This window comes from Protomyctophum parallelum (assembly GCF_964188405.1).
Source record: "Protomyctophum parallelum genome assembly, chromosome: 20".
Taxonomy (NCBI): Eukaryota; Metazoa; Chordata; class Actinopteri; order Myctophiformes; family Myctophidae; genus Protomyctophum; species Protomyctophum parallelum.
In genome coordinates, this window is record NC_139718.1 from 11102961 (window position 1) to 11130158 (window position 27198).

Sequence of the window (27198 nt, forward strand, 5' to 3'; positions counted from 1 at the left end):
TTAAATAGCAAAAATAGCAGATCTGCTATTTTCGCTGTTTTCTAACATTTGACGGACAGTTTTTCTTATACAGTATAAAATAAATGACATGTCCACAAGGTGGGGAAGCCAAGTTGAAAATGGTTGCCTGAACACTAAGCATTCTAGCTGTACTGTACCTGAGCGCCCTCAAATGGCCAATTCATGATGCTGCAAGTCTAGTTCCCCGCTAGTGTTTTCTGGTAATGTCAGACTGAAGCAGAACTCATTTTTGACAGTCTGATCTCTAACTTACATACAGTATGAAAGAGACTCTGGACTCTTGATATAGGAAGGCAACAGTTTGAGTTGTGAAACATTATTGTACAGTACAGTTTAAACATTCATTATTATCTCCATCACCATGCATGACAACTGATGCCTTTTCTTCTCAAATAATCATTAACACTTTTTGGACTATCTGCCAAAGATGGCAAAACGAGGGCGTTAGGCAATAAAGGTTTTACCTCTTCTGTGATTGTGATATTTCCTAAACCTAATCTATTAAAAAATGTTTTCATCAATGTCTTCATTTTCAACAGTTTCTACAGACGTGTTTAGATTCACCAACATTAACTAAAGTCAGAAGAAAAACATTTAATTAAGACATTGGGATAGATAGTGATTCTTAAAGTTTCATCCATCCGCCTGTGAACCGGTCCAGTGAGAGTTGAAGCTCTTGGATCGATGGTGCCATCAGGACATCATCTGCAAAAAGCAGTGATGCAACCCTTAGCTCACCAAGTCGAATACCCTCTCCGCCACGCCTTCGCCCCGAGATCCTGTCCATGAATTAGGTTCTCAATTTGGGGGTCCATGACACACATGGGATTGTTTGAGAACCATTGGGCTAGAGAGATAGGGGCATGATAATGTAAGCCTATTTTTGGGTTCAAAATGACAGTTCAAATAATGCCAATTTTGATGGTAAATCTTAAGCGGAGGCCAGTCTCTCATTGAAAGCAAATAGTCTTAATTCCAAATTACACTTTGTTCTCTGGTTCTTGGCTGGAAATAGCCAATGAATGATATATGGCTGTCAACGGGATCCGCATGTAATTCTGACAGCATAGTCCGACATGCGGGACACTGCAGGGGTTATGCATGATACATGGCTGTAAACAGGGAAGTGAGAGAAAATTGTGTTAGTGGCTTTAGAGTGGGTTAGTCACTGCACAATCATGTAATCATATGTACTTTACAGTGAAAACAAAGTATTTTTTCTTCAGGTTACATATACAGTATCTATCACTATTTTAAAGAAAGAACATCAAAGTCAGGTAATGCAGCTTTTATCGTTTAAAATCTTTTATTTTCTTAAATAGTGACTTTCTTACACAGCATAAACATGTTTCCTCAGATGTTTCTGTGAATTAGAAGACAACCTCAAGGTATTTGATGCTTTGGACATTGTAGGACATAGTGTTTCTTGGTTTGTAGTTCAACATGTGATAATATTGTTCTTCTCTCAACTAAATGAAATGACAATATGCAGTTCAGCTAACTTAAAGTTGCATTCATCTTGCTCTTATTTGGAATCTATTCAAATTTTGTGTAGAAAATGGCAAGTGACGCACAGTGACGCACATGCGTTGTACAATATCCTTTTTGATCTACAGAGATCAGTCACTCCTGAAACCCCAAAACCATTTTTAAACACCCGCAACAATGCCAGTCATTTCCATCCGTGGAAAAGTCCAGTGCACTCCTCGCTCTCTCTCTCTTCCAATCTCCCTTTTGCTAGTTAACCAACACAATAATAAATCAACTGTAGTTACAGTGTGGATCATCCGGAGGCCACAGCCAGTTTGTGTGACGGCGGGTTGTTGTTAGCCGGAGTTCTGCTGGTATATAAAAGGGTTTACATGCCCAGCAGCAGCACCCTGGGGTCCTCCACCACCGTCTTGATCCTGCGCAGGAACATGACCGCCTCCCTGCCGTCGATCAGACGATGGTCGTACGTCAGGGCCACGTACATCATGGGACGGATCTCCACCTGATGGATTGGGAAGGGTTCAGTCGAGGGGATAATACAGCCGCTTAACAAGTCTATACATTCTACAATGTAAATGTTGCACAATTAAAAACAACAATATACCGTACATGTCATTGTCTATTCACAGCTTCGTCCATTTATCATACATACAATGTTTCTAATGGCTTTTAGATTTTGCATTAGTTTACATTTTCTCCATGGTTTTAAAACGTTACTGTACTTCAGTCCAAGGACATTTTGTTCGTTAATAAATCTTTTCTCCGAGGACTTTTTTTTTTATAAAAACAAAAATGGCAGATCTACAAGCTCATAGCCTCATTTATGAAAATATTGAGTTATTGAGAATTTGAGATCTGCTATTTTTGAAGAATTATGAACATTTGTGCAAATAGTTGAATATCTCGCTTCTGGGGGTCCCTGGAACAAGCAAATACATATAATATAACAATACAAACCTTGCCCCCGATAGCAACAGGCCGGTCAAATATTCCATGCATTCCCAGAATGGCAGACTGTGGGGGGTTGATTATCGGGGTTCCGAACATGGACCCAAACACTCCACCGTTGCTGATTGTGAACGTGCCTCCGTCCATATCCTCAACGGCAAGTTGGTTTGTGCGGGCCTACAGGCATACAACCACAATTAAAGTCTGGACCAACATTGTAGAACAAGTTAGTTGATTTGAAAATATATTGTATCTATTTATGAAATATTACCTTCTCTCCCAACATGTTAATAGTTTTTTCAATGTCCGCAAAATTCATAGATTCGACTCCTCTAATTACAGGTACGACCAAACCCTGTGAGAGAAAGAGGAAAAGTAACGTGACAGAATATATCTGCCTTTTACACTAAAGACAATAGCAGAACATAAAGGCTTACTCATTATAATCACATTGTTGTACCTTTGGTGTGGCTACTGCAACACTTATGTCCACATAGTCCCTGTACACGATCTCCTTTGTGGTGTCATCGATGACTACAAACGGAGTACAAGAAAAGCTTCTTATGTTAAGGTATGATTATCAAATGTGAATCCACATGGGTTTATTACAGATCGACTGTGGAGCCATTTTCATGGGTTGCAAGTAAATCATTTATATATAAAACGTATTACGTATTTAAAAAATAAATCCCAGAAAATAGCAGATCTACAAGCTCTCAACACATCACATCGTGACACGTTATGAGGTTGTAGATTTGCTATTATCACGATTAAATAGAGCTTTAAAGTAGTTAGTTCATAATGCATTTATGTACGTTTGGGTGCCCAGGGAGACGCCATATTTATCTTGTGGGTCCCGAACGTTTAACGTTTTGTAACCATTGATATAAAGAGCCATACCGCCATTGACAGCGGGTTGGTCAGTCAACGCGTACGCTGACGCCTTCACAAATGCCGACATGAAGCCCAGTTTGATGTTGTGCTTTTTGAGGAAGGCGTCCTTGTAAGTCTTCCTCATCTCGGACAAGTTGCTGTGGAGAGAGTGCAAGAACTTTAAGACATTGGACAACAATTACAATTTACTGCAATCGTTGATGCACAAGTGTAACACCCAAGGTTAGGTTTTTTGTGTATCTTGAGTTGAATTAGTGGCTTTGTTTCATTTGCTTAAGGATTTTTTTTTTAAATAAACCCCCACCCCCAAAACAAACAGCAGCAGCACCCTTATAGACCCATTTGGTACCAAGTTATTGGTGTTTGGAAAACGTTTGAGAACCACTGATGTAAGTCACTTCTTTAATTTACAGAAGGCAGTAGACTACACTGTACATAGATCATTAGATTCTTATTAGTATGTAAGGCTCTCTTTGAGGAGGACATCAATGTTATGAACTGATGCTTAACACCCCGAGCGCACAGGACGGAGTTCTCTTCCCTATCAATTAGTAACGCCCAGCGCTCAAGATGGAGATTGATCAAAAGGACGGAGATTGATATCAAAACCGATCGCTCCACAGGCTGGGAGCGTCTGTTGCGCAACACTCAATGTTATTTTCCGGTGGGACATCGAAAATGTCTCTCTCCCCCCCCCCCCCCCCCATTTTAGCCGACGAGATTGAAAATCTTAAAACGTGAGTAAGAACAATTCTAAGAAAAGATGATGTGTTAAGACGGCCCAACGCAGTCCCGTCGCTAGTTGCGTTAGAATTAATCATACCTCCCGTTGTTGCCGATCGCCTCGAGTGTTTTGGCTACATCAGCCACATCCGGGATAACATCCGGTCCGGCGCTAAATGTGCTCCGCTGCTGTAAATCGCTGGGCACTATGACTTTATGGATTAAATAACCTCGGGGTGTTAATGGAAACTATCACTGGTGGGAATTATTAAAATCTGGTTAACAGTTTTTTTACAGGAAAAAACAAGAGGTTTCAGGTCATGGTGAATAGCTGCTATTGACACTGACGTGCTAATCGTTTCACCGTTGCTCATTTTACCACTTGTATCTCTCTTTTTAATTGTTTGTTTTCCTGTCTCTAACCCTGTTGAGGCTCTAGGGTTTCTCCGCTAACACAATTAGCCCGTCCCCCAAGACACACACTCTCCGAGAAAGGAGAGAAGAAGCGATAAAAATCTTCACTTTCTAGAGCCTGTAAATCTTATTGGGCCGTCATAAAAGCCCATATCGGTTGAGGTAGCTCTCCACTCAGAGTGCAGGTCTCTGCGGGCCCCTGCAGATGCTACAGCCTCCTGCTCTGAGCGGCTCCTTCGGCTCCAGATGAGCCCAGGCCTGGGAAGTCTTCCTCCAGACGGTCAATGTCAATTCAATTAGGATACACAGAAAACCCTGAATAGCTGAAAGCCGACACCGGGCATGTGAGGGGGAAAGAAACCCTCAAAGTGTCCTCTTCAGCAGAGGGGGCAAAGCGCAGACAATAACATTTCCTTGTAAATTAATAAAGCCTGTTTTAACAATTCTTATCTTCGTTTTAGATGCCATTATGACCAAATATTTACATTCCAGCATTTAAAAGGGTATTGGGTTTCAGAAAGCTTTTCCTATTGGGTAGATTCCAATCTATAACGATTTGCGACAGTGTGGTTTCCTCTCTTTAACACTTTAGAACAGAAAGATCATATTGGCTAACTTTTCCTCCCAACACTATGTTCATTTATACAATGTATTACTTACTGTAGCTACAATTAAAGATTGTATACATAAAATAAAAAAATGGGGGGTTAAGTGATTTTCTTTGGTTAAATAACTAATGTTCTGATAGTACTCATTGCTATTGTGTTCAGTAACAGGAGTCTCATACAGTATATTCTTTAAATATATTTTTTTATCCCACAATTTTGTAACCCATTTTTCACCCCTGTGTCAATCATCTAATGTGATCCTGGGCTCTACACACCCTCCACCAACCTAGTCCCCATATATGGGGGACAAGGGTACATACAAGGGTATATACAGTATATTCTAAATCAAGTTTCTGTTTATGTAAATCTGTTTTTATTCTGACATGTGATCAGAATCAGCATTTCAAGTCTTGGTTGAAGCTCAGCGTTGGGTCCAGATCCCAGCATGCCCGGCTGGGTAGCTGGCCCAGTAGAACACTGGGTCAGTACCGAAGGCCGGGCAGCCAGACCCTCCGATGTCAGAACGACACCGGGGGGGCAACGGAGCCCGGGCTCAGCACAACTCAGAGAATGGATAAACCGTTGCATCATTTCACATGTTTACTTCAAGTTTTATTCAATAATCCTATAAGCTGACAAATGGGTACTCTCTCCTAATTGGCTGACATTTTGTCACATTTTGTCACCTCAAAAAGCTGGAGAGACGCAAACAAACACACTAGCAATGATTAAGTAAGTAATGATTAGCAATGATTACTATCAGAATATACTGTAATGCTTTAACAAAAAGGTTTAGTTTTACCCAGAAACTATCAATTACCGGTACCCTACCTTGGCTTTAACTTAGATGAAGATGTATTTCCAACTCTACTATATGCGGTAAATTAAAGGATTTGCTTCAAAAAGCCTAACTTTGATGTGCTACAACATGGTGGATTCACAGACCTCCAAACGCACTGAGGTCTTGATAAAGTGTATATACTGTATCAACTAATGTTGAATTTTCCTACCTCATGTCAATCTCATTAAACGTAGTCAACATTGCACATGTGTTCTGCGCTTCCTTCAGTCTCTGGGCTATTCTCAGTCTCATCCGGTTCATTTTCACCTGATAAAAAAAACACAGGGTGTTAAAAACAATAACTTAAGACAACTCTATGAGCGCTTTGTTACTTTTGTTAACCATGTTCACCGACGCTAGCCTTTGGCAGAGATCTTACCCGGTTCTCTGTCCTGGCTCCTTTAGCCCCTCCCTCGGCCTGGGCCACTGGGGCAGCAGGAGCTGGGGTGGGCTTGACTGCAGAAACTATGGCAACGAGGCAAAGAGGCCGTTAGTACCGCTTAATGCATGGTTTCAATACATAGGATCCGGGGACCAGAGGTGCAAATTGACTCTTACGGGACTATAGACTCTTTAAGTCTCTGATAAAATCGTATCAAATGGGGGTCCATGGTCTTAAACATATCAAACCATGGATCCTTAAAATTAACGCAAACCCTAATCTACACTGTAATCCTCAGTGCTCATTCAACTCTGAGTGTACAAAAACTTTACCGTGTTACAGACCTTTAACGGTCCCCTGCTGGTCCCCGAACCTCCTGAGGGAACAAGTGGCTCAATGTAAGGTTAGGCACATTTAGCCCATAACCACTTTACTTAAAAAAAAAATTGTGATGATTTGAATTTTGTTATTTTTCATGTCATGGTTATGAATTGAATACCTAGAACCTGAATGGAAACAAGACAGCAAGGACTTTTTTCGGTGCCATCCTTTTAGACTCAAGTGTTTGGCTGAACTGTGCCGTTTACATTGCTGCCTAATAAAGTATTCAATCAATCAAAGCACCAGTCTACACGTGGAGGAAAAAGGATTCATCACTCTCCCTTAATCAAGAGGGCAACAGAGGTCAAGTTAAACACTTCTCACATGACAACTAACCTGGTTTGGAGTCCATAGCATGTGCTGACACAGGTGGCACAGGGGGCATGCTGGTGGGGATGGGGCCCACGGCTGAGGGCGCAGCGGGAGGGGCTGGGGGAGGCGGGGCTGCAGCAGCGGCAGCAGGGGGTGGTGGAGCCTCAGCTTTTGGAGCCTCCGCAGCTTTGGGAGCGGCAGCTGAAAGACGTACAAGTGAACACATGAAGAAACATTGAGCTTTCAAGTTTATCATCGCATTGTTGTTAATGCAAGCACAAGTCCAGTTAAGCTCTCAGACCTCCTTTGCGAAGCTTGAAGAGAGGAGTTCCGCCCTCCACTTTTTCTCCATCCGGGACCAAGAGCTCCTCAATCACACCGGCTGCAGGAGACGGAACCTGCACTGAGGTCTACAAAAGAACATGCATTCTAAAATTATTTAAAAAAAATTGGTGTGCAAAAATACTAGATTAGTAATTATACTTTGGAAGGAGAAAAGAAAATACATACTTTATGGATAGTTTCAAACTGGTCAGTCGAATTATTAGTAGGATGAAGATAATGTAAACTAGCATATTTAAGGCTTGTTTAAGCTTATGAGTTTGAATCAATATTCATGTCATGTGAAGGATTAATACAAGGCTGAAACTTTGAATAGACACATTGTGGACATTTATGCCTAAACTAGATATTATGATAAAGTGGTCATATTTATGCACCAAATATCAATATTCAATGTGTCTATGAATTGTCAGATGACCTCTATACTTTTATCACTGAATAATTAATCTTTTAAGTTTGAACTTTGCTATACATCAAATAGCATTTAGAAGCACACCAAATGACTCACAATGGGTTGTGAGCTTGTGGATCTACTATTTTCACTGAATCTTTGCCAATTATGAAATGCCCAGATTATGGCTCGTACACACTGCACGACATTTGCTCCGATTATGCTGTCGGGGACCATTTTTAGCGCTCGCTGACAAAACTCCAGATCTGACGTAAGATCGGGCTTTGATCGGCAAGGTTTTGCTCGCCGTGTGTGAAAGGCTCTGCGAGAAGATATATAGCGCCGATAAAAGTGCTCGCCGACGTCTCCCCGACATCTTCTGAATATCTAGCAGGTTTGATATTTGGCTCTGTAGCCGACTGGACATCGTACAGTATGAACTGGGTTGCGAGCGTGTCTCCTGCAGTGTGTAGGGGCCATTAGGGACAAGTGGTTGAACCGCCAGGTTTTGTTATTTTTTTTAAATTAACCAGACTTCTATAATATTACACAGATTAAATTGGCACTTACTTACATTAAAAAACATTTACATTGTACTTACATTAAAATACATTTACATTGTTGAAAGAGTACAGCGAGTCATTTTTACCACACATCATTTATTAAACCATGTGTCATACAGTATTTTACAGAATATATATTGCCCAGCCTTAGCCTTAACTTCTCTGACCTTTCCACTTCTATCCATTTCACTGAGTCTAAACAGTAGAGGGGAGTACAGTAGAGTAGTAAACTTCTCTGTAAAGAAGTTTCAGAGATAAGTGTATTACTGATCTGCAAAGCAATATGCAAGTTTCTACTCAATCTTTTGCATTCCTAATTTCCTACGTACTGTGATACAGTATCAGAGAACATATACTACCTCGCATTTATGTCCCAGTGAGTCTAAATGTCGAATGTGTCATACCTTATCAGTCTCAATTTCGCAAACCACTTCATCTTCCTTGACGGTATCTCCCACAGCTGTAAGCAGAAATCAGGTTGTTTTTTAAAAACGAGGAAAGACTTTTGACCTCTTGCTCAACAGCTCTGAGGAAGAGAGCCTGGAATTCAGAACAATGTCTACACAGTAGCAGCAACCAACATCGGGATGAGAATAGAACATACCTTTTTCCCACCTCACGTCTCCTTCCGATACAGATTCTGCAAACGCAGGCGTATTAACTGTGACAACTTCATTCCCTTTAAGATAAAGGTGAGACGGGGAAACCAGGTTGATCACTGCATACACTGAAAATATTAACCCATTAAAACCAGGAAAGCATCTGTGTCATTAAATGGTGCATTTATATAGCGCCTTTTATCCAAGGCGCTTTACATAGATTGTGCATTACATTCACCCCCATTCATACATACACCAATGGCGGCACCAACCAGCACATCAGGAGCAATTTGGGGTATAGTGTCTTGCTCAAGGATACTTCGACACCAACTCTGGGGGAGCCCGGGTTCGAACAGGCAACCTTGCGGTTACCATCCAGCCACTCTACCCCTGAGCCACCGCCGCCCCATGACCCGGAAGTAATAATCGGCCATTTTCTTTTCACTTAAATTTTATAAAATCGGCCATTTTCAAGCCAGGGTCACGGCCGTGTTCTAACGTTAGAACCCTTGATATAGTAACCGGGAGCTCGAATTAATGTTTTATATTAAGCTCACAAGATCGTACTTTACCCCATTCTGAGCCCTAAAGCCACTGAAGACGGCGTGCGCAAACACATGCACAGTGGATTTAGGATCTCGGTTCTCGGCTGTTTCCACCATGGTAGCTAGCGGTGGCTATCGACGGTAGCTAAAATCCGGTAAAAGATTATTAATTCTGGATTAATACTGTTTTATCAAATCTCGTGTTTGGCCAAGGAGGGTTTAATATCTTACCACGAGATATCTCGAGAATGGCATGGATTGTGCTAACTGTTAGGCTTTAGAAGACATTTTTAGAATGTTAATGGGTTAATTTAGACACAAGACTTCCAGGCTGATTACAGTACATACTGTAGGCTACAGACGTCCTGAAGTACTGGATCTGGAAGACACTGGACCTAGGATCACATTTCCTGAAGACAAAAAGCACAGGAATTCAGCAGTTTTCCAACTGAAATGTGGCTAAATCAGCCCTGCATCTTTTTACGACGATACAATTACCATCCTGAATGCATAGAGATCATACAGTACGTTAGGGATAGGACGATAATCGTTTATCATGATAAAAAAAAAAATAATAATCAGACAATCGTATCGTGGAGATTTTAATTTATCGTGAAATTGTCATTGTCATTGTCATCCTCCGTCATACACTAGGATGAATTAGCTTTTGTTGAGCTGCAAATTCAGTGCCACTTGATTTAAAGCCTATACTTGATAAAACTCAACTGACCTGTAAAGAGCACACTTGGTACATAAATCTACATACATTGATTGGTGAAAAATAGTAGATCTACAAGCCCGCAATGTGAGCTTATATAACAGCTATTTTTGGTGAACATTCTGGGGGTTATTTTTATATAGTCCCATCACTAATATATGTATGAGATTGAATACAGTACTAGGTTGATTTAGGATTACATTGCAGAACACTTTGGGTTGCATGCAATAGGGCACAGTCATGCATGCCAACGTCATGCAACCTGCACATGCTTTATGATAAAACATAAAGATTAACAGAGGCCACTTCACTTGTGTGGTTGACCCTTCTCAGACAACAGCTGTTAGTTGGAAGGCAATCATGTGACAGTTTAAAAATGGCAGTGTGACATATGATGGAGTACTAGGAGGAAATCTGTGAGGCAGGGTGGTGGGTTGAAGTCATTTCATGCAAGGAACTTTTAAGATAGGTGAAATATCAAATGTCAAATGAATGCTCAAAATCTACTCCTCTACTGCCATAGAGAATTAACATGTGTTAAGTATGTGTTTGTTTGGGGTGTAGCACTTACTCATTGTTGAGCGTGATACCATGGCTAGCTGATGGAGCTGAAACATGACAAGATGAGCATGTGGATATGATTTCCTTTGAGCAGCATTAGTGAAAACAAAAAGTTATTCATGATTTTAAGACTAGACAACAAAATGTCTCATACCTGATGTAGCTCGACGAGCTAACACATTATTCCCCTGTGGAAAGAGACAACCAGTTAAAAGCGTTTCATTTCCTTTCACATTAAAACATGCCATGTGCTAAAAAAAAGACAAGGGACAGGTGGAATAGTTCAACAAGGGACTGACATGATAAACAATAACTTCTTTGCCTATCCTAATAGACAGACGGACCCATGTTCAACTGCTGTTCACATGGAACCCTTCTCCACTTCGGCCTTCAAAGTTCTCATTTGAATATTTGCTACTAGCCTACTCTACTACCACCAAGATCTGCATTCCGCAGCGCCAGCTCTGCTTACCAAAAGTGGCCCACTGGGCGCTTGCATTTAGCCGGGGAGCCACAGGTCCAAAAGCTCAAGGAATCGAGATTAACCTTATTTGTGTTTTTCTATTCATTTGGTCATTAAGCTCCACAGAATGAGGTCTGCTCTGCCGGAAACATCGCAAAATAAAGTTATGGCCATTTTTGTATACCACACCATAGACAACCAATATGAGGCAAACCCCCCCTAGTTTGACATGTCACATGCTACTTAAAGCATGATGAAATTTGGAATTCTTTAACTTATTGGTTGTCTATGGTGTGGTATACAAAAACCTTTTTTCGCGATGTTTCCGGCAGAGCAGACCTCTCATTCTGTGAACCTTAATGACCAAATGAATAGAAAAAACAAATAAAAAGTATGTCATGACAGGTCCTCTCAAATTTTGGGTGAATGCCCCCCCTCAGCCAATTCCGTGCATTTGGCATGTTTTGCTTTGCTTACGGCCAAGCTACACCAGGCGCTTTTGCGTGCATGCGTTTACTACACGCGTTTACTGCGCTCGTACAGTGCGTTTGGATAGGACCAATATATGTCAATGATACCAGCTACACCAGACACACGGATACCGCGGGCCATCTATATATCCTCCCGGAAGGTCCCGCACAAATCTGCCGCGCGGCATTTGGCTTACGCACGCACGGTCCGCACGTTTAGAGTAAACGGGCAAGGAAAGCCTGGTGTAGCTTGGCCGTTAGAGTGTAGACACAGAGAGACGGAGAGGAGGCATGCAGGACATAACAGGATTCAAACTTGCATCCTTGCAACTCACAAGGAAGGAGCATGTGGCCACTGGACCAAGTAGCTGAGCCACATGGCAAATCAAAATAATATATCCATTATTTATACCTTTCAAAAACAAGTTATTCACAGAACATGATCGATTAAAAAAAACAGTCTGAATGAATTAAACATAAGAGATGAGAGAATTATGGGTTTTGAATCAAAGATCACTTCTGACTCATGATCTTTGACACATTCATTAAAAGTGTCACTTTAGGTACCATCTGCAATTTAAAACGTAGAGCTAAAGACACCAGGCACAGTTCACTTTGTTTATCTAATCTCTGTAAATGGTGCATTTATGTAGCGCCTTTATCCAAGGCGCTTTACAGAGATTGTGCATTACATTCACCAACACACATTCATACACCGATGGCGGTGGAAACCATGCAAGGCACCAACCAGCACATCAGGAGCAATTAGGGGTTCAGTGTCTTGCTCAAGGACACTTCGAGAGCAACTCTGTGGGAGCCCGGGTTCAAGCTGACAACCTTACAGTTACCATCCAGCCACTCTACCCCTGAGCCACCGCCGCCCTAGCCCCATATGTTCCCTCTCCCTACGCTCATTCTGTAGCTCCGAGATGAGGTCACACACTGGGCCCCTCCCACCGCGTTTCAGAAACGGCGCAAGTTTCCGCTATGTAAGTTTCTTACCCTGACGCCACGATTAATCTAAACGTGAAGGGGACGTGAAGGGTTTACACCAATTCAACCATAACAACGCCCAAGAAAATCCAACTAGAGATTTGAACCGAGCCTTTACGTCCCGTATTTTGTCAGTCGCTTCCATGTTTATCAAGGAAGTTGAAAAGCTTTAGCGCCTCCCCTGGTCGAAATTTCCAACTGACTTCAGTTCACTCGACATGCACGCGCACACGCACACTTCCTTGATAAACATGGAAGCGACTGACAAAATACGGGACGTAAAGGCTCGGTTCAAATCTCTAGTTGGATTTTCTTGGGCGTTGTTATGGTTGAATTAGTGTAAACCCTCCACGTCCCCTTCACGTTTGAATTAATCGTGGCGTCAGGGTAAGAAACTTACATAGCGGAAACTTGCGCCGTTTCTGAAACGCGGTGGGAGGGGCCCAGTGTGTGACCTCATCTCGGAGCTACAGAATGAGCGTAGGGAGAGGGAACATATGGGGCTACCGCCGCCCCTGTGAAAGTGGTTGTTTTATTGTTTACCTTTGCAGTGGACTTTTAAGGGTGCCTGCCCTGTCAAGTGTCAATAGTTTTACTTTACTGAGACTTTGCTTTTGGATTTGCACATCCACCATTTAATATCTTGTAAAGTTACCTAGTTGCCCATTAACAAAAGCCCTGTTATACAACTAGTCTTGATTAGAGTGGCAATATGCCTGTCTGACACCCTTCCAAAACCAACAAAATGTTAATCAAAATGCAGTGCTAGACAGCAAAGTTGCCTCTCTCACACAACATTAAGTTGTATTCCATCTAACTTTTAGCTGTCAATAACGGAATAAAATATTTTTGTTTTGCATTATAAAAATAGCAACCTTTTTCTGACTTGAGTTTAAATCATTAACTACACTGATTTTTCACATCAGCACCTAAAAACCATCAACAGGTCGGACACTATAATCACACAGGTGCTAAACCCCACACACAAGCAATGACCTACACACCTGCCTGGGAGGCTAACTAATCAAACCAAGCGAATGTACATTTAGCCAGTGTGCTAGCCTGCAAGTGTTGACCTTTAAGTTTAACAAGCCCGGGCTGCCAAAATACGCAGAAAACACATCTTTTCCCAACTTTAATACGAGTTGATACACTGATTGTGGGGGGCGTTGAGTGTCATGCTGTCCTTGGGGCTGCAATGCTACTGGCCTAGCATGCTCGGCCTAGCATTAGCATGATAGCTCTGCACTGCTTCACAACCACAGCCCCCCCACACACACAGAGAGACAGCTAGGGTACGAGTTGTCCTTCCCTAGCTAGAGAGGGTGAGACTAAAAACAATGACATGGCATGCTATTATGCGTATTCTCGCCTACCTGGCGGATGGCAGAGAGGGAGCGACCGAAATTCCTGGTGAGACACCGGGAATGGGATAGCATGGTGTGGCCGTTTGACAGCAACCTGTCTGCGGGAGGGAAGCTATCCTGTCACACCGGTCAAGATGAGAAGCTCCAAGCTAAGGAAGTGAAGTGGGATGGACCATGTGATCTGGCCTGGAGGGGGTGGGGTGGGATGAACCATACATACACGAGATGATGTCTGTGATTGCAGGGGGCAGGAGGGGGGGGGGGGGAGTCTCTCCCTCACTCTCTCTAACTCTCTCTCCCTCCCCTCTCTCTCCTATGTATTTATTTATTTGTCCACAAAGACAAATCGATTGGTCTAAAATCTAAATAACATCACTCGAGTGAATGGTCTATATAGGCCTATAATATTTTCTTGTCTAAGTCACTTTTAGCGATTTAAAAAGTGTATTCCTTTTCCAAAAAAATCTCTCTCTCTCACACTCTCTCTCACACACACACACACACACACACACACACACACACACACACACACACACACACACACACACACACAATTATTTCACGTTACAGCTATGTGATGAGTCTGATGACAGAGATGACCACAGTGTGTCAGTCAGTCAGTCAGTCAGACAGACACCCAGATTTGCGTCCGTCCACAGAAGAGCTTTTCGATGATGGCCACGCCTCTGGTCCGTTCTGTTTGATGCATTGATGTCTACTCTCTCTCTCCACTCATCCCTTCAACTCACTTCACTTTGGTTGCAGGCCATCAACCCGACACAGCTCACACAGCAGCGCAACAGGTAAGAACTCCACTGTTCTCATACATACATAGATAGATAGAGAGTAGGCCTAGCTTGTGTTGTGTTTAATGCTGCATTGCTGCATGCATACAGCTAATGTTTTGAGATATTTTGCTATTTGAGAGACTTAATTGATAATTTTTCTTTTAGTGTTTCTGACCCCCTTTTTTAACCCAGTAGGATTAAACAACAACAAAAAGATTACATTACAAAAATTGTTGTGCTTTGTGTAACAATTCTAGATGAAAATATAAAATCATGGAATATCAAAATATCCTACAATATTGTACATGTATGTTAGCTTAATAATGCATAGAAGAAATAGGCTATGTGACCTATGTCATAGGATCTATAGAAAAACACTGGTGTTTTCTTATAGATCTGATAAGTTATCAGATCTGTATAGAATCTTTCCCAGTGTATAGACAATATAGCAGAAAAAGTATGTATAGATCATTGGCCTATATATTTGTACAACTATACTGCATTCAAGCTTTCCCCAGGCTAATTAATTTAGATTTCATTTTATTAAGTGTCTTTTTCCATCATTATAAAAAGAAAAAGAAATAACAAAACTCAACTTTTTGTTGTGCTTGCTTGAAAAGTAATCCATCATCTGACAGAGTATGATGTTTGCTGAAAGCTAAAATATTTTCTCCTCTGTTGTTCCGTTTTGAAATGCAGGTCCATCCATTATGTTTGCAAGTTGATATTAAATATAGATAACTGGAGCTCTACCATGATTTCATAGCTGTTGTTAACATTGACATTGTTGCAGTACGCTTTATAGGATGGAAAAATACACAGCAACTTAAATATTCAATCATCATTATTTAATGTTAAACAACTGAACCTGGATTCCATAAATTAGGATATAAAAACTAGCTTTTACTCTTTTTTAAATCTGATTACACAATGATGATTAAATATTTGAAAAACCTAAGATGATGATACTTTCATGAATTCCCCATATTCACTTGCACCTATTAAAAATTAATATATTGTGTGCAGGTAGTCTAGGTCTTTCATATATTGAAATATTCCATGCTCACAAGTATAAAGCAATCCTTCTTTTATCCTTGATATTAAATGTCATTACAAATCCAAGATGAAAGGATACATAAGAGTAGATTCCCATGTTCCTTAACGTCTTTGGAAATATCTTATATGAATCTGTCAGTCTTGGATATAATACGGAGTCCTTTGACATTCCATATACCATGAATATGTAATACAAATTTAGTTAGCTGAAGTAGTCATTATAAAAACATAAAGGCAATTTGAATTGATGCGCTTTACCCGTAAAGGTGATCTCCACTATCTTTCCCCCCTCTCTTTTCCTTTTTTTTTCAACCGTTGTTCAGTTTAATATACCTTATTTTAAATACTACACAAGGCACAAAGAGACTATTGGTTTCAAAATTATATTACTCATACTGTACTTGAAACACTTTTTTTAAATATATTTAGCTGGTACATGATCTATGAGATTAATGGCTTACTGATTTCTTCCTTTCCAGATATCTACAGAGTGACAGGTGCCAGCCGTGTACGCAGTGTTCCCATTCAGCATGAACCTCAGCATACCTGACCACAACATGCACAGCAACAACAATAACGACGGCTGTCTGGACGACGACAAGCCCGACCTCATGATACCGTGCTTTCGCAGGAACATGTACGATGAGCCCCTGACCTCGTACTCCAGCGGATCCATCATCTCTCAGCTCCTCCGCAAGACCATCCACAACAAAAGATCACAAGACGAGAGCCACTTCTACCACCTGCCCCCTTCCGCCGTGTCCAGCTCCACCATGGCCGACTCCAGCCAGGAGGACCGAAGCAGCGTCTCCTCAAAGGACAGCATGGTCGAGGCCGCCTCGCCCGGCGGCCACCTCTCCACGGGAGCCAGTCCGGAGGCGGAGCGGCCCCTGAGCGACCACCTGCAGGCCAAGAGGGCCCGCGTGGAGAACATCATCCGAGTCATGGCGGGCTCGCCCAACAGCCGGCTGCACGGCGAGAGCGAGAGGTCCGAGACGGACACCATCAGGGACACGAAGGAGACCAGGGAGGCCTACAGGGAGAACAAGCGGAAACAGAGGTTGCCTCAGCATCAGGAGCACAGCATCGGTGCCGGAGGCACGGCCAGCAGAGGTGCTGGGGGTGGCGGCGACACCTGCAACAACAAGGATGAAGAGTGTCACAAACTGAAGGAGCAGCTCCAAAGCATGCAGAGGCTCCTGCGTCAGCTACAGGAGAAGTTTCTTCAGGTCTACAACCAGGAGGATCCAGAACATGATGACAGAGATGAGACCTTCGACGCCATTGAGCGCGACCACTTGGTACACAATAGAGAGTCTAGCTACGTAAACGACCAAGAGCAGTTTGAGAGGAGCCGCGATAGAGTGGTCAAGGACTGTAAGGACAGAATGAATGCAGAGAGTCATCTGGTATACCAGAAAGAGGGCCAGCATCTCCAGGATACGCTAAAGCAGGAGCTATCCAGGGCTGTGAATGAATGCGTGGACAAGGTTTTCAGCAAACTGTCTGCTGCATCGCTGGTCCCACCGCAGCGCACGTGCCCATCTCCAGGGATGCAGACCAACATGGGACAGGAGAGGAAGGACGAGGTGGCAAGCTGTGCCCCAGAACAACCCCACCCCGAAGACATCACAGTCAAACTCAGGCCTCTGGAGTACTATGAGAGCAGCGAGGCACAAAGCCCACAGGATCAAACTGAGGCCCTTTCGCTGGTGGTCCGGAAGCCTTCCATGGCTCCTCTGAGCTCCGTCTCATCCTCGGTGAAGAGGCCCTACCCCTTACACCAGCCACCATTTCAGTTCAACTACAGCACACCTCTGCATGACAGCCAGATCCTGGAGCATCTCCTTAAGTATGGACCCCACACTAACTTTGGGGGTCTCCCGTGCATGCCCCCATCACTTGACCGGACCTCCCCAGACTCAGTGGACCTACCCTGGGATACTATTGCCATGAGGTCGAAGGTAACGTCCAGCCACCTGAGCCACCACCCTCGTCCTACAGGCCTGGGACCGGTGACTGTGGACAGCATGTGTCTCCCTCATGTCAAGATGGAGTGTGCTGACCTGCAGAGCATGGCTGAACGAAACCCCTACATGTCTCTCAATATATCCTTTCATTATAACCCTCCCAAAACATAACATTATTTGTCTGACTAGTTGCAGGATTTGGTTGTAGTTATTGCAATGCTGGACCACTATACCATTTTAATAATGAAATTACAAATTTGTACAGTAGGCCAATTTGGTTGGAAAAATATAGCAAGGAAATAAACAATATTAATATGATATATGATATTTAACAAATAATAATACAGATTATTACTTATATTGGATTTATGAGTGACAAATAAATATTTAATAATACAAATATATTCATTAGAATTTGTCATCTTATAAAAAACTAATATCTTTCATATATAATATTATAGATGTTAACCGTAGTATTTTGTACAAACCTGACATAATATTATATCTAGTCCTTCCATTTGAACAAGCGTGGTTAAGGAACAATGCAATACAAGCTCTTCCACTAACAGACTTCAAGGAGAATTTATTTCTTTGATCTTGCCAACCCCAACGAAAATTATAGCATCTTCTTTAATCTAAGCAGAGTAATGACTTTAAGTCCAGAAAAGGCAAATAAAAAGGAATAGAAGGCTTTGATAAGAACTGTCAGGAACAAAAGCCGGCTTTCAAAGGCAGAGAAAGCATCAGTTTCTGTTTCAGGTAGCATTGTTTTTTTGTGTGGGTTTTTTTTCCTTCTTTTTTTTTAGACTTGAAAAGGTGTGGGATAGATGTCTCCACCATCAGAGTGATGGGAGTGCATGTAAAAGGTCACTTCTGAGTGCCGGTGCAAACCACAAAAGCCGTCCACCCGTAACACTTGAGCTCTTGTCTTGAGCATTTGTTGTTGGACACATCTGTCAGAAGGTATATCATAGAAATACATCACAATTCCAGTATAAGTATTGGGGAAAATAGAAGGAAAATCACTCAAAGACCTGGAGGATATATTTTTGTAGTACTGCTGTGCGAGTCAAATAATATTTCACCATTTCTGTTGTTGTTGATGAACGGTGTTGGATATTAATTCACATATTTATAATTACTTTAATTTAGACCAAATGTTGTGAAGCAGTGGGAAAACATGCTGAAATAGAAAAAGTGGTGATGTTATTTGTGTTGTTGTTCATATTGTTTTTTGTCATAATGCTGTGTAGAAGAACATTATCAGGTGCTTCTCTTTACAGTGCAAAGAGATGGTTCTCTTTGAACAATGCTACATCAATCTTTCATCCCAACTTCCTTATTTCAAAGGTAGAGTTGCCTAATAAATGTATGGCGTGGTGTGACCTGATAAGGAAATATTATGACCTAAGGCGTTATACCGTAGTATGAACTACAGAGGGAAGGCTTCACAGTGTGTCTTCAGTGCCACAGGGGGAAAAACTTGAGAAGGAATTGAAAATATTAATATTTGCGATGAAGCCAATTCATACATTTGGCTCCCACAAAACAATAAATTGTTTAAAATAATATTAGAAAACACAAATAAGAACTAGAATTTAATTTCATGTGATTTCCAGATTTTACACAAATAAGCATTTTGTCTGAGAAATTATATACAGTAACGTGACGTCGTGACATATGTTGTCTTGAACTCAACTTAATTATATTTGAAAATCAACTCCCTTGTTTCAAAACATTTCAAAACAAACCCCGCTTCACTGCCAGACATGAAGTACTTCAGCCTCTAATTAAAAATCCCTAATCTAATTCGTAATGCTGTTTTGCCAATAAACACATGTTAGGGTCATTATTGACTCCCTGGTTAACGCCAAGCTGTTCTTTAGTGAAATTCAATTTAGCCGAAGATCGAGGCAACACAATACTCTGGCCTACTATCACCTTGCAAAGCGCTGTAGGGGGCTGCTGTGCGCCTCACGTCTAATTGTCAGCTTTCGCTGCCTTAACTCCGATGTGCACATTCAGGAAGGTCTCACCCCCAACCATCTGAAGAAGGCCAAACTCATGTTCTTCTACACCCGCTATCCCAGCTCCAACGTGCTGAAAACCTTTTTCCCCGATGTCAAGGTGAGTTATTACGATATATACAATATTGGCCAATTAATTCAACAGGTAGAAAATTAAAAAAAAAAAAAAAAGAAGAAAAAAAGACCAAAACAAAACAGAAAAGGGGAATTACTGTGTGCTGGGTGTTTATCTCCTGAACATCTACTTGTTGCTGGACGGTTGGGATAGAATCAGCAGTGTGTCGTAGGATAGAAACAAAGGAGCAGAGGGTTTACACTAACAAAGCCGCTAAGCTGCTAGTATGTCCTGGGGGCAGAGGGAGATAGAGGGGCATTCTCTCTTTAAAAAGCCACTCCAGTCAGCAAATGGAGTGACAAAGGACTCTGTAGGCAAGGCATTGCTATTGAGTGTCAACACAGAGCCGGTATTAGACTTGCTCATAGCGTCCAGTCTGTGAGCTGTGCGCGCCGGCTCTAACCACAACATCCTGTGTGTTTTGGCCCTGCTGTCCTGTCCTGTCCCCCACCCCCTGCCCCCCCTCCCATCCGCCCCATACTTCTATCTCCTCTTTCCTGCCTCCTCTTCTGTCTCTTCATCACCTTCCCCTTACGGAACGTTACCTGCTCCACATTTCCGGTCATCCCCACGACCTCTTTTAACTTCTCTCCTGACTCCTTTATACAGTATGTATACAGTATGCCCTTAGTCATACGTGGGTCGGCGGTTCGAATCCCGGCTCCTCCTGTCTACATGTCGAAGTGCCCTTGGGCAAGACACTGACTGAACCCTACATTGCCTCCAATGAGTCGGTCGGTGCAAGTGAATGTGGGAAGTGAGGACGCTGGCGTCGACTGTTCGCCACTTCACCTCCCAATGTACAGTATGAATGAATGAACCATTCATTGGAAAAGCACTATAAAAAATAAAATGCAATTAAAAACAATTGTCTGGCAGAATATCTACAGTCTCCAACATCCTTTAGTTTCTCGTCTCTAGGTTCCTCTTTTTTTATTGACGGTTCTCCAACAGCCTCTGTTTCCTCCCTTGACTACGATCCTCCAAACCTCCCTTGTCTCCTTCTCTTACACACATATTTTAGTCCTCACTGTGTCTCGCTTTGTCTCCAATGCCTTGACCATAGACACCATAGCCCTATGTCGTATAGCTCCCACTGTGAGTCCTGTTGGGCCCTCTGTCTGCTCTGACCCCTGGGGGTCAGCGGGGAGGCAGGCCTGCGAACATCTCCTCCTTGCCTACGACCCTGCGGTGGGAAGTGGCACTGAACAAAAGAGGGCCCTAATCCCGGTGTCTGATTCCATTTTATCAGCTGGAGTCAGTGAGAGGGAAGCTTCCTTCTGCCCTTACGCTGCCGCGTTCTCACCCACAACACCAGAGAGAAGACACGTCTTTGATGCCTGCCCAGCCCTTGGGCGTTTTTTTCTGTCTTTCTGGATGAAGAGATAGAATAACAGGACTAATGTCAAGACTGAGTTTAGAAACACATTACTCTGACAGATGTTGTTTTCCGCAGCCAGACATTGGTGGGAAAAGATCAACGCAATTCATGTTGAGAGGAGTGATGGACCGTCACTTGTGGAAGAGAGGGGGATTCTCATGAGAAAGTGTTTAATCACTTTCAACCTGGCGCCCCTATGTTGGTCATGTCATTATAAGCACATTTTCAAAAATCTAAATTCTATTCTATCTAAACTATCTAAAGTATTTCTAAAGTAAAGCTTGCAGATATGTTATTGTCACCGCCATTGTACGATGATAAAGTATAACATGGGAATTCCATAGTTCATTGGTTTTCAACCAGTGGTAGAGGGACCACCAGTGGTCCTTGAGGGAGCTCCAGTTGGTCCCCAGCTAAATGATGTAGAGTTGGTAACCAAATGGACCCTTATACTTTTGATCTTTGGCTCTCAAGAGTTAAATTGTTGTTAAACATCGGCATTACTTAATTTACAAAGTCTACACAATTAGAGAATGTTTTCTACATTCTCTAATTGTGTAGACTTCTTGTAAATTAATTAAGTTATTTTGATCAAACTTTGCCTGTTATCTCTCCTATGGTACTACATCAATACAGCATGGAATTGCACACAAACCTTATTCAACGACAACAAAATATGTTTGTTTTGGGTCTGAGAGTCTAAATCTCATCAAATTCTGGCTCAAATGCGGCATAAATAATGGACGTTGATATTAAAAGGGTTGAAAACCACTGCCTTAGTTAAACCCCTAATTAATTTTGCAACCTGAAAAAGGCATAGAAAAAGCTTTATATTAAGCTAAATCCCTGCATTGGCTCAAAGAGCACACCCTGATTTGGACTATGTGTGAAGTTACTGTATATGATTTTCATGATGCATGTCTGTCTGTCTCTCCGTCTGTCTCTGTGCCTGTCTCTCCGTCTGTCTCTCTGCCTGTCTCTCTGTCTGTCTCTCCGTCTGTCTCTCTGCCTGTCTCTCTGTCTGTCTCTCTGCCTGTCTCTCTGCCTGTCTCTCTGTCTGTCTCTCTGCCTGTCTCTCTGTCTGTCTCTCTGCCTGTCTCTCTGCCTGTCTCTCTGCCTGTCTCTCTGCCTGTCTCTCTGCCTGTCTCTCTGTCTGTCTCTCCGTCTGTCTCTCTGCCTGTCTCTCTGTCTGTCTCTCTCAGTTCAACCGCTGCATCACGTCACAGCTGATCAAGTGGTTCAGTAACTTCAGGGAGTTCTACTACATCCAGATGGAGAAGTTTGCCCGCCAGGCGATCGTCGACGGCGTCACCGACGTCAAAGACATGTCGGTCAGCAGGGACTCAGAGCTGTTCCGAGCGCTGAACATGCACTACAATAAAGCCAACGACTTTCAGGTAAAGCCTCTCCTTTTTTTATTTTTTTACTCTCGGCTCCTATACGGTAGCGGTTCATTACTCTGAGATTCGATCAGCGTGGGGTTTGTAAGCATTGTTTATGCAGCTGCGGTTTGAAATGAGCTCCCGTGAACCAGAAAGTATAGAAACGCATCTTGCTGTCTGACATCACGCAGGCGTAGCATTTCTGATCAGCATGGTGAAGTAGCTGAATCATGTGCTCTCATATATCATGCCCCCATCTTTGTGGGTGGAAATATCCTTGCTTGATAGTATATAGTATATTCATTTACAGTATGTATAGAAATCATATTTAATCCATTAAGACCTGAGGCCAATTCTACAAATGCCTTCTAAATAGATGTACAAGCTCGCAGCGAGGCACAAAGTGACGCACTGTGAGCTTGTATATCTGCTATTTTTTAAATGGGTTGAATACATTGGAAATAATTAAGTATCCACTTAACTGGAAAATAAATAAACTTCTAGTAGTTTATTAGGCCTTGAAGTTAGTGGCCAGAGTAGCACCTAATATTCAGGTGCTTCCAGCATGGAGCAGTGGTCATACATGTCCTTGTCCTGACCTACTACTGTATGTGTCACTCTGCACCTGTGGCTGGCCAGCCTTTAAAGCCATTATCTAAACTCCAGAGTGATGCTTTATCACACTGTGGGAAGAGGAAGCCGCAGAATCCCACTAAAACAACTCAGGATTAGAGGACCAGTACGCCTGAGCGAGACTCAGATTGCTACTGATGCGGAATGCTGAGAAAGACGCTTTGGATTCCGAGGGAGAAGGCCGTTTGGTGGGAAAGGGACGAGACCGTTTTCTTTACCTTGGGACCAAGACATTCCTTTCCCAGGGATGCTTTGTGTCAGGAGATGAGAGCAAAGAAAAATAACTTATGCCAACAACTGCCGTGTTAACCGGCCAGTGGATGGGAAACAAGGCCAGCTTGGGCCTTCTCCCAGCATCCATTGCATCTAGACTCTGACGGTTGATTCATTGGTGCCGAGAGCACATGGTAGAATTCCTGGGAAAATAAGAATAAGAAAACAAACCTAGCTTATCAAAGCAGGGACCTGATATTGATGAGTTAATGATTCTGACATTGTGTTCATTGTATGTATGCGTATGAGTACAAAGTGAGATGAGTTGCCTTTTATCATTGTGTGAAGAAATGTGCTGTCTTCCTTATGCATAATTTTGTCTTTTAATCTGTGTCGCAATATTATTTTAACATAATGACTATTGCAACAGTATTAGAACTAGGACAACTGACGAAGGAAATTGTTTGTCAACTAATAATCATTCATCGTATTTGAAGATTAATTTATTTGTTGATTGAATCAACACATTTGTAAAATTGTGTTTACGGCGCACAAATATTCAGAGACCAGCCTTGTCAGGTTAGATTAAGAACTGAACATTCTAAAGCTGATTTCACAATGACTACTTGCTCAAAATAACAGAATTAAACCGGGTTATATCTAGAATTTACAAGTGAAATATAGAAAATGGAAAAAAAGACTAACACAGGTTGGACCACTAAGACCAAACCAAATGATTTAATTAATTGACTATGAGGGGACAGCCCTAATTGGAACAATGTTCTTAGAATGAGGAATGGTATTAACTATTAAACTAATAATTGTGCGTCTTCTCACAGGTTCCAGACAGATTCCTAGAGGTTGCTGAAATCACCTTGCATGAGTTTTATACCGCCATTTCCACCGCCAAAGATTCAGAGCCCTCGTGGAAGAAGGCCATCTACAAAGTGATCTGCAAACTAGACAGCGACGTCCCCGAAGAGTTCAAAACATCCACCTGCTTATAAGACCTGTCAGAAAGAGAAAGGTTGAACGGGGTGATTTATTTGACATCATTACCACATCATGTCGTGTATTTTATCGAGATTAAAATTTTAAAAGAACTTAGGTATATACACACCACTTTGTAAATCTGTAAAAAATATATATATTTTGAAAGCTATCACTCTTCCAAAATACTGTACGTTCTTCTTTGAGCAAGAGGTAGTTATCATTACTTAATGTGCTCATGATTTATTGTCATGTTAGTGTATACATACAGTACATACAGCACATTTAGAATTGTATTGAGTTAAAAAACTAAAACAAAACAAACAAAAAAAAGAAAGAAAAGAAGAAAAAATGGTCAACATGTTTACAGAGGTGTTCTTTTCATTTTAGAATAATCTTTAATCCTTATAGGTTAGGTATAGTTTGTTTCGGATAGTATACAACTTGAAAGCTTTAGAGTTGTATCGGTTATTGTCGGTAGCAGTTTAGGTTTTTTGTTTCATTTCATATTACATTTGATAGCTGTATTCTGTATAAATGTAAATGCACTGGTAATTATTGTTGTATATTGTTTATGTTTTATTATTATGTCATAGTTATTAGCTTGACAGACTCTTATAATGCAAGCGACTGGGTTTTATCATCATGTATAAAAACGTATCATAAAAGGAACAATCATTTTTAGTTATTACACATTTGTCTACCATATTGAAGTGAAATAAATAAAAATAAAATAAAGATCTTAATTATCTTGTTACGGTAATGTAAGGTATTCCTTTAATTACTACGTTAACAAGTGCATGTACAACATTTTCATTTATACACAACAAGCACAATGTAAACATTGAATCTATACAGTACAGTCGTCGGTGTTCATTCATCCATTTGTAACATTTTGTACATTCTCAGAGTTAAAATAACACAGAGGATTTTTACTGCGTATATATACACAAGCATTTGCAGGCTCGCCATAATATTCTAGCGAAGTTCAGAGGCCCTTAGGTACCCCTTAGGTACCTCTAATCCATGTCACACAGCCAGCTGCTAAATGTCCTACAAACTATGCTGCTCACATTGTTCACTGAAGCCAATTCAAGTCGACTTTCTAAGGCCTGCATTCATTGTGTGTCCAGTGCGGATGCGAACAATTGCCATGTCTTAAAAACAGACACAATGCATTCCCTCCAAATGACTAATGCCCGATGTGACCTCATATCGGAGTTGTGCCACCAAAGCAAAATTCCACAAACCCGTTGACTCTTTCTTCCAGGCACCCGCTCAAAGTGTGCTGATCACTTCACAGTTCAGACACGTGCACAACTGCACACGCACACACACACACACACACGCGCACACACACACACACACACACACACACACACAGACACACACACACACACACACACACACACACACACACACACACACTATCACAAATCTGCAATGAATTTGACTGAATACAATCCTGGCAATTATCTACCCCATAGTTTAGTTTGAATAAATTCATGTCACCTACTCATGGTGAATTATAATTTTACACCACTTAAATGCATTCAAGGATACAATGTGCAGGACATACAGTAGAAAGGAAAACTAAGTCTACAATAGCTGAACCACTTGATCAAAACACAATGTTTCTTGTTAATGTGTTAGATTACGCGTTGCCAATGCCCAGAACCAAACATTTAATTGGAAAACCTGTTAGGTGCCCAAGCACCAATTACATCAGAAATGATAACATTAAGGAAATTAAAACATTAGCTTGCTAGTATTGTGCTTCATGAGGAGGACTGGAGAAAATAAACCTCTGTCTAATCTTTTAATAGGCATTTCTTTTCAATTAGATCAGTCTTCTTTTGTTAAATTGATTTATGTTTTCTACTCAATTAAAATGCCACCGGTTGAACCAAAGTTCTCCGCGGCAAATTAATTTGTCGTGTGACATTTTCAAAACAAGACTTGGTAATGTCTAATATAATGAAAGAAAACGGGGAAAAAATAAAAAAGGACCCTCCACTGCCCCAGGGGGACGTCACTTGGACAGCCTCAACAATAGTGTTCTCTGCAAAGAGTTTTGAGATAGACAATGCATTTTACAACAATAAATGTTGTCCGTGAAAACAAAGACACTGAAAAGTGACCAACACAATGGTAAAAAAAGATGGTATACAGAAGTACTCACATGAGCATTCGGTTATCTGGAAGTCTTGTAACTCTTGCATTATGCATTATTATTATTATTATTATTATTTTTTTTGCGGCTTACGCCTTTTATTGATTTTTGAAGGGACAGACAGTAGGCTGACAGGAAACGGGAGAGAGATGGGGGGATGACATGCAGTAAAGGCCGTGTCGGGTCCGGGAGTCGAACCCGCGGCACACTGCGACTGGATTACCAGTCCGGTAGCCTCGATACCCAGGCTTTCATTTCGTCTGCGCGAAAGATGAAAGCCTGGAAAAAGCCGTGGGCTGAACCAGTCTAAAAGTGGGAGTCAACCCTTCTGGGTGGGCGTCGCTCTAAATGATGTGACGTAGCGCTGCACTAGGGGGGAGAGGAGGGGCCGGGGGTGACGGACAGATCAATGAGATCCAATCAGGGTGCGCGCATTTCTGAGG

At 41.8% G+C, this 27198-nt stretch overlaps 2 protein-coding genes across 2 annotated transcripts; one reads left to right on the forward strand and one right to left on the reverse strand.

Moving 5' to 3' along the window:
* Positions 1–1294: 1294 nt before the first annotated feature.
* dlst (dihydrolipoamide S-succinyltransferase) lies at positions 1295–14184 on the reverse strand. The gene is made up of 15 exons (XM_083791325.1): positions 14037–14184; positions 10889–10922; positions 10745–10781; positions 9804–9865; positions 8916–8990; positions 8716–8771; positions 7317–7425; positions 7040–7216; positions 6320–6405; positions 6110–6207; positions 3361–3491; positions 2921–2994; positions 2732–2815; positions 2470–2637; positions 1295–2014 (listed from the first exon to the last, which is right to left on the reverse strand). Exons 1-15 carry the CDS (start codon positions 14097–14099, stop codon positions 1880–1882), a joined length of 1389 nt encoding a protein of 462 aa, XP_083647451.1. The 5' UTR covers positions 14100–14184; the 3' UTR covers positions 1295–1879.
* Positions 14185–14706: 522 nt separating this feature from the next.
* prox2 (prospero homeobox 2) lies at positions 14707–24599 on the forward strand (the record flags this gene model as incomplete). The annotated part of the gene is made up of 5 exons (XM_083791983.1): positions 14707–14830; positions 16351–17985; positions 19867–19968; positions 22567–22761; positions 24432–24599. Exons 2-5 carry the CDS (start codon positions 16402–16404, stop codon positions 24597–24599), a joined length of 2049 nt encoding a protein of 682 aa, XP_083648109.1. The 5' UTR covers positions 14707–14830; positions 16351–16401.
* Positions 24600–27198: the final 2599 nt, after the last annotated feature.

Excerpts from the sequence above, each read along its gene's own strand:
- dlst (XM_083791325.1), bottom strand. The coding sequence starts at position 14,099 with ATGCTATCCCATTCCCGGTGTCTCACCAGGAATTTCGGTCGCTCCCTC. Across the intron at positions 8,772-8,915 it reads AGACGTGAGGTGGGAAAAAG|CTGTGGGAGATACCGTCAAG; the intron begins GTATGTTCTATT and ends TTCTGCTTACAG. Across the intron at positions 2,638-2,731 it reads TTAACATGTTGGGAGAGAAG|GCCCGCACAAACCAACTTGC; the intron begins GTAATATTTCAT and ends GTATGCCTGTAG.